At 30.0% G+C, this 11,923-nt stretch overlaps 1 protein-coding gene across 2 annotated transcripts; it reads right to left on the bottom strand.

Annotated features, from left to right (window-relative positions):
• Positions 1-1,453: 1,453 nt before the first annotated feature.
• LOC111909394 (protein REDUCED WALL ACETYLATION 4) lies at positions 1,454-11,598 on the bottom strand. 2 transcript variants are annotated; one of them, XM_052763995.1, is made up of 16 exons: positions 11,167-11,598; positions 9,875-9,966; positions 9,644-9,781; positions 9,503-9,559; positions 9,329-9,401; positions 9,074-9,232; positions 8,138-8,287; positions 6,981-7,236; positions 5,628-5,743; positions 5,461-5,547; positions 5,288-5,376; positions 4,414-4,476; positions 4,238-4,294; positions 4,037-4,133; positions 3,574-3,734; positions 1,454-1,712 (listed from the first exon to the last, which is right to left on the bottom strand). In XM_052763995.1, the coding sequence occupies exons 1-15, from the start codon at positions 11,197-11,199 to the stop codon at positions 3,579-3,581; spliced, it is 1,623 nt and encodes a 540-aa protein (XP_052619955.1). In that variant the 5' UTR covers positions 11,200-11,598; the 3' UTR covers positions 1,454-1,712; positions 3,574-3,578. The 2 variants fall into 2 exon arrangements, with proteins under 2 accessions (XP_052619955.1, XP_023760980.1); XM_023905212.3 differs by lacking the exon at positions 1,454-1,712 and adding an exon at positions 2,326-2,725 and having other exon boundaries at positions 11,167-11,597.
• Between the last annotated feature and the right edge of the window lie 325 nt (positions 11,599-11,923).

Below are 11,923 nucleotides of genomic sequence, written 5' to 3'. Positions count from 1 at the left end.
CTCTCCCAAAACAATTGTACAAAGTCTTCAAATAAATATGTCCAAGAGAACACAAAATCTTCTATAAAGCTAAAATCCACTCGGTAATGCTTCTAATTTGTCATGTAAAACAAAGAACCACCGGATAGTTACGAGATCTTTAATGTAAAAATCATTGGATAAAAAGGATTGACTACCGGATAAAAGGCTTTAACGGAATATTCTAAAGTTTTGTAATGTCATTGTTAAATTTGATGTATTTTGCCTTAGACCAAGTTACCGTTGCAATGCCTCGAACCACATGACTAGCATTGACATTCAACATTGTATATGGTACAATGTTGTAGCTTTTTTTTACTTAATCCCATCACCATTTAAATAATGCAGCATATTGTCCTTCCTCATTGAATTCTTGATAACCTACACAAGGAAGTGACAACACAAGTGAGTATAACTTTTGGTAATAGTCCCAAATTTTAGTTCTTTCATTTAAAAAAACATATAAAATTCATACACCTTGAAACCCTTAAGCAATTCTCATTAAATTACCAAAGAGACTCCCATACCCCTTGTACTATTTTGCACCTTTTGTATAAACAAATATAAAGAGAAAATTACTAATTTAGGAAAAAAACAATGATTTTGTAAAAAATAGCCTAAAAAACGAAATTTCATAAACTATAAACTCAAATCGCATATGGCTAGTCCTCATCTGCTATTTGCTTATACTATTTGCGATTTGGGAGAGGGGTCTTGCTATTTGGGGTTGGGTTTGACACATTCTATAAAAGCCTTTTCTTTAGAAATTTGTCACCAAATAACAAATGGGGTGGAGCTATCTGTGATTTTTTCTGCATTCATCTGCTATTTGGAGGTGAATATTTTTTATTTCAAAAAAAATACTTAGGTTTAACTATAAATTTGTTAAGGTTAACTATGAAATCTGAAATAGTTGACTATGACATTTATCGGAAAGGTATACTTAATTAGCTCCAAATTATGTCTCATTATAAAAAATAAAAAATAATTTTAAAAAAAAACGGCTTAAATTGCCATTTTCACACCACTAAATATTGTTCATATTAAATCTGATTACCACTTGTTTGGTTTGTATTTGGTAACGTCGCACATTTTCCAATCTATCGATTGCTTCCAATAATTTATTATCCGATCATTTGACATTAACGACCGTTTTAAAATTTTGATCGATGTGCTGGAATTAAACAAGTCGTTAAACGGGTATATATAATATTTGACAAAAAAAATCACTTGAAAACCTGTACAACAAATATAAATTCTGTCGAAAAAAAAACGATATAGATTGCAAATTGTAATTAAGGCGCGAAAAAATAAACGATAAACATTTTACACAAAAAAAATCAAAGGTATAAGTTTCTAATGCACAAATTGCAGGTAATTGTGTATCAGCAGTGGCGGATGCAGTATATAACAAGTGCGGTGCATGGCCCCACTTGATGGTGGGTCCATTCAAATTTTTAATAGAAAAATACATATTTTTTATAGAATTACATAGTGACATCCTACTTAAAAACTTTGGACACCATTGTTTTTGCTTAACAAACCTTAACACGACCTCAAATTTCAGATTTTTTTTTTTCTTATTTTCAATATTTTTATTGTTATGGACCCCGGTTAATGTTTGCTCTGGATCCATCACTGTGTATCAGTAGCTTCTAACTTCTCAGATGAAGGTATATCTATGAATGTACAACCTGAAAATACATGTCTTCTGCATTAGCAACTTATATATTCCCATTTTAGCAGATATCTTCGAATGTACAAGTCCTGATGCACAATTTGTTTGTGCATCAGATACTTGTATAATAGCAGATCTACGATTTTACAACTACCCCAACTATGAAATGCTCTCATTTTCATGTATCTAGCTATTAAATGTTCTCAATACCCATAGATATGTGATTTGCTCACTCTATACCCATAGATTTAAGTTTTTCTCTATTAAAAATTCGAAGAGTTTCCCGAAGTTGAAAACTAGAAAAATAAGCCCTAAACCCAAATAGTAGATAACCTCCCAAATATATTACCATTTTAAAGTCATTATCCCTAAATTTTAAGATGCTTACGGTTTCATTTTATATATTGGTATCACCTATAAAAATATTATTAAAAAAATATCATGTATATAAAAACTTAAAACATTTGGCATTGTACATAAATAATAAGATCATATACTGTTACTTGTTATTACCTACAAAAACAGTACAACTACGTTACTACTACTATGGGTAAAAAAGTATGTACTTTAGCTAATATCAATAAGAAATAAAGTACATTACTTGTACTAGTAAAAAAAATAAAAACAAATTTGACCCACTAAAAAACCCCCAAAAGCATGATATTGAACCTTTAATAATGCAATACAAAACATGAGCCAATGGCTTCCTTTTTTGTTTCCAAATACTTTCCCACAAATCTAAATTACAAATACTTACATGTTTTTTTTTTGGCTTCATTTTCAACAAACTAAAGTACACAAATTGAAAAAATTACAAAAGAATTACTTTTTTACTATGACATCTTAATTGCTCGCTAACGTTTCAAAAGGGCGAAAGCATCCAAATATGTAGACTATTGGAAATCAACGGTCACGATTTTCTCCAAAATTGTTGGAGACACGTGTCAAGTTTAGATGTATAGATGGATTTTTGTGCTCCATGTATATTTGTTTCGTGTTTGTAAACAAGAAATATGGACCCCATCGTGCCTGTAAATTAAAAATCGGAAAAACTAAAAATTTAGCTAAAATGGAAATAGGTCAAAAGCGTAAAACATCATAAATTGATTTATTTAAAAACAATTTAGTTATTATAAGGGTTAATCTTAAAAAATACTTTATATTTTGTTTTATTCCGGATTAAACCTCAAATTTATTTTTTGCCTGAAAAAAACCTTGTATTTTTTTTATTTTTTCCAGAAAAACCCTCAACTTTGTATTTTTTTTTTTCAAGAAAAAAACCCTCGACCTTCTAAATGCTTTCAAAAAAACCCTCAACTTTTTTAGTTTTTCTCGAAAAAACCCACAATTTTCAATTCTTTTCGGAAAAAAATGACTAAAAGGGCCAGAAAAAATGAAAAAATACAGTGTTTTTTTAGGCAAAAAATAAATTTGAGGTTTAATCCGGAAAAAACACAAAATATAAGGTCTTTTTTTATATCAACCCTTTATGTAATAACATTTTCTAGCTTTATTAAGTTATCATGTTTGGCAAAGCAAAAACTAGCTTTTTAAAAAGTTACTTGACTAGCTCTTCAGGAGCATTTTTCAAATTTTCCAAATATACCATTAATTAGTTATAAACATCATATTTTTCTAAATGGTCTTTTATGTCATTTTATATCTTTCAGCTAGCTTTTACCAAACGTCATTTTTTATTGGCTAGCTTATAAGCTGATAGCAGCTACCAGCTAGCTTTTCAGCTAATACGCCAAACATAGCCTAAAAACAAAATGTACACATACAAAGTTTCCCAAAGTATTTAATACTGAAACCGTAAACCGTAAACCCTAAACCCTAAACCCTAACACATGCAGATATAGTTTTGAAGGGCTTACCAAAGTTATTGAGGAATCTGAACAACAATGAATGCAATGAAGTATAAACCCGCAAAAATTGTTGTTCCAGCAAGAAAATTGTAAAGCAATTGTCGGTCGTTTTTCGTTGGTATAAAAACCGATTTCAACGTATTCGTCAATTCAAAAAGCCTACAAGATATCTACACCAACAACCAAAATAAATAAATAAATCAGTCATAAAAATTAGTTTATTTACACCCTATTGTTTACAGGACATGTCAGAACAGAAGTACAGAACATGAAATGACATGACATGACATGACAGGCTTATACTGTTTTATACTGTGTTTGACATGTATTGGACAGGGACCAAGACTGATGCCCAAAATGGGAGTGTGGGACAGGGACTTTCCCTAAGTTTCTTGTATATGGAAAAGACGTAAATGCCCTTGTCATGAGTCTGGTTTCATTAATTAGAAAGGTGAAAGGATAAGTTGCTCACCAAGACATAGAGTGCGGTTGTAAGCATGAAATTGAGCATCGGATAATTTGGGATGAATGAGAGAAGCCACTTTGGTTGTCCATTGGGGATATCCGATCTACACACCATTGTAAATTTTTTTCCAAGAAAGAAAAAAGAAATTATTTTTTTTTTGGAAAAAATTAAATTTATATTTTGAAAAGAATTGTGGGTTGTAGTCACCTTAGCCAGATGTGGAATTGAGAAATGTATGTCTCTAAAGTGATCTTACCAAGCCACCTATAAGAAAATGGAAAAAAGAATGATTGTATTGTTAATGACTTGATATAGAAAGGAATATGTGGAAGGGTATTTTAGTAAATATAGTTCTTGGAAAGTGGAAGTTAAAGAGAGCTTACGCGAATAGAGTTAATGAGTAATTACGAAGATGTTGAGTGAAATTCCTCAAGCAAATGTAGACACTGAAAAGAGGAAGTTTGTGGATTATGTAATTGTGAGTATTGAATTTTTTTATTAAATAAAAAACTTAGCATTACAAAACCTCATTAAAACCCAAATAAGATTATTATAAAAGAAAACCTTTTTCTGTTATATTTAGAGAGTAAATTACATTTAATTAAAATCATGAAACTTATAAAATGAAAAACATTTTGGGTTAATCTAAAAAAAAAAAAAAAAAAAAAAAAAAAAAAAAAAAAACCCTTATATTTTGTGTTTTTTCCGGATTAAACCTCACATTTATTTTTTGCCTAAAAAAACACTGTATTTTTTCATTTTTCCTGGCCCTTTTAATCATTTTTTGCCAAAAAAAAATTGTAAAACGTTAGGTTTTTTTCTCGAGAAAAACTAAAAAAAGTTGAAGGTTTATTTGGAAGCATTTAGAAGGTTGAAGGTTTTTTTCAGAAAAAAAATACAAAGTCGAGGGCTTTTCGGAAAAAATGAAAAAATATAAATTTTTTTCAAAAAAACCATAAATTTGACGTTTAATCCGGAAAAAAAACACACACACACAAAATACAAGGTTTTTTTTTAGATTGACCCAAACATTTTTGTCATTTAAATATTAGATAAATAATAATGGGTTATATAATATATATAACAATTTTTCATTCAATATTATGATGGAATGAATCACATTCCTTCAAGAATGATTCATTCCATTCCATCACAAAAAAACAAAAAACAGCTTTTTTCTCAAATACTACCAAAATATTTTCTAGCAGATAATAATAATAAAAAAGGTAAAATAAAAAAATAAAATTAATTACACACGTTATAGGTATCCATGATGTGTAGGGATGATATTTGTTGTATGTAACCTTATCCAACTTGTATATATACTCATACCACATATAACCCCCCTGAAAAAAAAAATTATCATAAGCCCATAAATTCTCTCATATATGCAAAAGACATAAATACCCCTGAAGCGGATAGAGACTAACCAAAACAGCTACAGAAACAATGGATGCCTTAACAGTGCGTCTCCTCTTGCTATCTGACTCCTCAAGTTTTTCCATCCATTTTTCAACCTGAGATTATAATAATATATTATATAATATAATTTTTATAAAAATATTATGTAGGTGTTAAAGTTTTTAAAAGCTTATACATTAGGGTGAAGATATGCATAAATCATTCCAATAATCCAGATGTATCGATCTAGCCCAGATCTAAAATGCCACTCATGTAACCTAGGGAGATCTGGTTTTGCAGGATCACTGTAACCTGTAACAGAAAAATAAATAAATAAATAAATAATACTTTAAAAGAAACACTCATATATAGTTTACAAGATTAAAGAGTTGTTTCTTTTTTTCCCATAAGTCATATATTGGTAAAGTGGCTGAATGGATAATGATGTTATATGGATTAAGTGATGTATAAATATTGTCTGTTTCTTTTCTAGACCAAATAAACCATCTGAATTTAAATTAAATGACCATTTTACCCTTAAATTCTTTTAAAAAAAAAAAAAAAAATCGTTAGGTTTAATCTCAAAAAAGACCTTATATTTTGTGTTTTTTCCGGATTAAACCTCTAACTTTATTTTTTGTCTTTTGTGTTTTTTTCATTTTTTCCAATTTGGCCCTTTTAGCCATTTTTTTAAATGTGAAGGTTTTTTCAACAAAAAAAGGGTTGATGGTTTATTTTGGAAGCATTTAGAAGGTTAAGGGTTTTTTTTGGAAAAAAAAAAAACAAAGTTGAGGGCTTTTTCGGAAAAAATGAAAAAATGCAAGGTCTTTTTCAGGCAAAAAATAAAGTTGAGGTTTAATCCGGAAAAAGAAAACACAAAATATAAGGTCTTTTTTGAGATCAACCCTAATCATTAAGCCAAGTTTTTTTGGCTTAACCAATTAAGTCATTGAATTAAATGAAATGACCATTTTACCCTTACATTCCAAAAAAAAAAAAAAATTCCATAATATTCATTAAGCCATGTTTTTTTGGCTTAACCAATTAAGTCATTATTTCCAGATTAAGTCAAAAAGAAACAACCATGTATAGTTGTCCAAATTAAATGCTTAGCCCATTAAACTTAATGACTATAAAAAGGGCTTTTGACATAAAAGTCCTTAAGTTTGACAAGTTTTGTCACTTTAGTCCCTGTGACGATTTTTTTCTCGTTAATGCCCAAAGTTTGCCAAGTTTTTTTCATTTTTGCCCTTGCTACCTATAATAGAAGGTGCCCAGGGACAAAACCGACAAAATTTAACAAGCTTAAGGACTTTCCTGTCAAATTTGGAAAACATAATTAGAATATAAAAACATATAAGATTTGTAAACTTAAGGGTTTTTTTTTTTGCAAATTTGAAAAAACATACTTAGGGTAAAAACATACAAGATTTGTAGAAAGAACAAAACCAACAAAACCTGACAAACTTAAGGACTTTTATGTCAAAAGCCCTTGTAAAAAATAGCAAATTAGCATGCATTAAGGAGAAGAAAAAACATTAAAACATACCTAATATGAATGCAAAAGGGCCCCACACTAAGTCAAATACTCCAGGAACTTCCCACACCAAAATGACAACAAGAAAGCATGCAATGAGCTTCATAATCATCACTGATCTTATCTCATTATATTTGCTTCCAATAGCAAGTGCTCCATAAACCATAAGGGTAAAAAGGGTATGCATAGGACATATATAATAGAGCATATAATCATTGTTAAGAGCTATACAACAAAATGCCACAAAAAAATTCAGCCTCCACATCATCTGCAACAACAAAAAGAAAAAGAAAATACTATTAGCTGAATCCAAAGAGTTAATTAATCTCATAAAAGACCTTATACTTTGTTGTTTTTCCGGATTAAACCTCAAATTAAATTTTTTTTTTTTTGAAAAAGATGTATTTTTTCATTTTTCCGAAAAAGCCCTCAACTTTGTTTTTTTTTTCCGGAAAAAAAAAGCCTTTCAGCCTTCTAAATGCTTCCAAATAAACCCTCAACTTTTTTAGTTTTTTCTGGAAAAAAACCTCACATTTTACAATTTTTTGTGTTTTTTCGGGATAAAACCTCAATTTTATTATTTTTTTTTCCTGAAAAAGACCTTACATTTTTTAATTTTTTTTGATCTGGCCCTTTTAGTCATGTTCTTCTGAAAAACTTGTAAAATGTGAGGTTTTTTTCGAGAAAAACTAAAAAAAATTGAGGGTTTTTTCGGAAACAATTTGGAAGGTGAGGGGTTTTATCGGGGAAAAAAATTTTAAGGGTTTTTTTCGGAAAAAATGAAAAAAATACAAGGTTTTTTTCAGGCAAAAAATAAAATTAAGGTTTAATCCAAAAAATAAAAAAAACAAAATATAAGATTTTTCATGAGATTAACCCTTTTTTTAGAAAAAAATTACTAAAAGGACAAGGTCGGAAAAAATGAAAAAAAAAAAAAAAAATTCAACGTCTTTTTCAAGCAAACAATAAATTTGAGGTTTAATCCGGAAAAAAACACAAAATATAAGTTCTTTTTTGAGATTAACCCTAAAATAATTGCAATCTTTTGTCCAACCAAAAAAGGTGGGACATGTATGTGAAAAAGACGGAAATGCCCTTGTCATCATTGTCATCTAAAAAGATTGGTTAGATTAAAGATAAAAAAAAAAAAAAAAAAAAAAAAGAATAACCTGAGAAAATCTTGCAACACTGAAATCTTTTCGGATGTAGTAATAGGAAAAGTTTCCAAAACCAGTCATCCAGACATATGCAGCAATAAAAACACGAATGGCATTGTATATCTCAGTAGCAGCAAAGTAATGATACATTAAAAACAGAACCTGTGTCACATTAAACAAAAAAAAATAATAAGATATAATCAATTTCAAAATTCAAAATAACTGTTTTTTTAAAGGGTTAAGCTCATAAAAAACCTTATGTTCTGTGTGTTTTCCGGATTAAACCTCGTTTTTATTTTTTTCCCCTTGAAAAAGACTTATTTTTTTATTTTTACCAAAAACAATCCCTCAACTTTGTCTTTTTTTCCGAAAAAAACCCTCAACCTTCTAACTGTTTCCAAATAAACCCTTAACTTTTTTAGATTTTCTCGAAAAAAACCCTCACGTTTTACAAGCTTTTTTGGAAAAAAAAATGACTAAAAGGGACAGATTGGAAAAAATGAAAAAATGGAAGGTCTTTTTCAGGAAAAGAATAAAGTTGAGGTTTAATCTGGAAAAACACAAAATATAAGGTGTTTTATGAGATTAACCCTTTTCCTGAAAAAGACCTTATATTTTTTCACTTTTTCCAAAAAACTCTCAACTTTGTCTTTTTTTCCAAAAAAAACCCTTAACCTTCTAACTGTTTCCAAATAACCCCTCAACTTTTTTAGTTTTTCTCGATAAAACCCTCATGTTTTAAAAGTCTTTTTGGAAAAAAAAAATGACTAGAAGAGCCAGATCAGAAAAAAATGAAAAAATACAAGGCCTTTTTCAGGAAAAAAAAATTAAAAGTTGAGATTTAATCCGGAAAAAAAACACAATATATATAAGATCTTTTATAAGATTTAACCCTTTTTTAAACAGTCAAATGGTTAGGAAATGAGAAACTTTGAACAAAATTCTTGCCTGCATCCATCCTTTCCATTCCTCTGTTTGATGTCTATTGAGATAAAGTATTGATTTTCCTGAAAATGCTGACTTGTCACCATGTTTTTTAAGAGAAGTCATTGCTGAAACAATGATAAGAAGACTGTAAAGGAACAGGAAAAGATCCCGATTGTAGCTCTGCACAATAAAAAATAATAATAATAATTAAAAAACTGGGAGGGTATTTTGGTCTTTTAATGAAATAGGAAGAATGGATTTTGAAGGATTCCTTACCTTTGTAGATTCTGGAATCAAATGGGTTCGATCACATAAGTAGAAATAGAATATAATTCCCCCAAATTCTGACCTATATTATATACATAGTAAAATCAAATGTAATTGTTCAGATTAAAGAAAAAGACAAATCAGAATACAACTAACATCAAGAAAGTAAGCAACATGACTTACATTGCCCTTAGGGTTGCTCGATTTTCAAGTAAAAAGGACTCGTCCATTGTAACAAATCTAGAAACCAAGATATGGAGAATGTAATTAAAATTTTCAATGAAAAAATATATCTTTATTACTTAATTGTTGAATAACACTAACCTAATTAAGTTTGCTTTAATGGAAGCAGCAGGTTGTCTCATTGATGCAGACTTTGTGAGGCCTCCTTCAAGCAAAACAACTCGATCATCTTCCTTAGTTGCAACAGTTTCCAATTCAACCAAACTATTGTCTGAATGTCTGCTTTCAAAATACATGAGTAAGGTGTTTTTTCTTTTTCTTTTTTATGGATATAAGAGATAAATGAAGGTGAGAGTGAATGAAGAAACTTACAGTTTAGATGGGGAAGAAGACTTCTTGTATTCAAGCCACTCAGAATAAATCCAAGAGACAAATATAGGGATGATTCCAAGCAAAAAGGACACCTTCAAGATGATAATATAATCATTTAATAAAGACCTTATTATATTGTCTCACACTACTTTTGATTAAAAAGTAAGTATGGTCTCTCTAAACTTATGTGTTTGTTATTCCTGTTGTTCTGTTTCCATCCAGCTTATACAGTAAATGGTATAAAATTCACATTAAAAGCCATCGAATAAAGTATTCATTTAACTAATCTTTTCTTTTTGTTGTTTCTCACACAGATTGGTATTCTAAAGGGATACAAATTTTACTGAACTCAAGCTCATTGGAAACAACTTTAGTATGCAAAGAAGTAAGCACTTAAGATGTTGTGTATAGATTGATCTAAGAAACTAGTACACATTATAAAGATATTTGGTAGTATGTGCAAGATTAGTAATTATACATCAGGGATTCAGGGATATTATTGGTTAGAAACATTTAGCAAGTACATTAACCTGTAGATGTAGAAGGATATGTTTGTAGAATAAGAGGCTTATTGAACATATGCATGAAGTTAAATAACTGATCCAGAACTAGAGATATGATCTATCCTATGTCTCAGACTTGACAGATTGACAGAATGAGATGACATACTTAGATCCATATAATGTGTGATGAATTTGCATTGATGAGATAAAAATGGTGATTAATGGATTTGCCTTAGGTGGGATATTGGACAAGAGGTAAATGGTGAAGATTCGACTAATATTGTATTGCAATAAATAATCACTAATCACAGAGCTGAAGGGGTAAAGCTACTGTTAGCTAATACATTATCTATCTTCAGTATGGAGCAACAATAAGCCACTTCAAAAGTTATCAGAGCACTGACATGATTGCTGTCTCCAAGATAATGCCAATACAAATTGTAGTTCAAAATATCGAAAATACCAAAGCAGAAGTAAGCCAACCCAAAAACAGTAGTCAATTTCAATGATACATATCAACAACCAGAGATCATTAACTGACAAATACTTCAGAGTGAAAAACACACACATTTGCCCACACTATATGAATTTGAAGTTCATCAACTTCCTTTTACAATCTAATCAAAGTCGATCAATGGTATTTAGATCAAAAGAACAAACAAATGCACATCCATACGGATCCCAAAATCAGGATTTACAAAACGAACTAAGAACAGATCAGAGATTTAAGAGTCATTTAACTGACCAAAATAAGCTTTTTAACCTAAGATGCAGTGGTTAAATCTTTACCTGGCCAGGTGTAAGAGGTCCAGAAGCCACCATTTTGATTGAAACAAGCGGATTTCAATTCGGGAATCGCCAATGCCTTAACAACAGAGCAGAAGAAACCCAAATCAAATCACGATGCGTAGTTCAATTTTCGCATCGATGATTCGATCTATCCAGATGTACAAGTACGAATCTCCTCAAGTATATGTATATAAGTTGGAGAAATACTAATAATATAGATAGAAAAGCGAGATCAGACAATGAAACCCTAACTACTAGTGGAGAAGAAGGTAGAGATCTGAAGCAACAACAACTAGGAAATGTATTGGTAGGGTGGGGTAGGAGTTAACGTCGTCGTTTGCTTCAAGAAATGAAGATCGGAAGAGGTGTCTTTGTCTTTGTCTTTGTATATATTCAATTAACCGTTAAACGGTGGTTGTGTTTGTATACACTTTTATACGTACATCACAATTCACAGCTACTGCACTCTCCTCTCCATTCTCTAACATCATCTTTGGTGCTTGGTTTGGGCCGGGTCGAGTCGGGTCGGCCGACGATTGAAAGAGATAATATATGTTTACTAGTCCACAAATCACACACAATTGTTTTTTTCAATCGAAGGGATCAATATTATTTTCTCATCCATCAAAATGTGTCAATATTTTGCAAATAAGTCCTTCAATATATAAATTAAGAATAGAGTAAATTACACAGATTCATATTTACAATGAGTTTTTATTTTCAAAAATTAACTTGTATATCTCATTCTTTGTTACTT

Source organism: Lactuca sativa, chromosome 1 (assembly GCF_002870075.4).
Source record: "Lactuca sativa cultivar Salinas chromosome 1, Lsat_Salinas_v11, whole genome shotgun sequence".
Taxonomy (NCBI): Eukaryota; Viridiplantae; Streptophyta; class Magnoliopsida; order Asterales; family Asteraceae; genus Lactuca; species Lactuca sativa.
The sequence above is the reverse complement of the archived record's forward strand: the minus strand, read 5'-3'. Positions and strand labels throughout refer to the sequence as shown.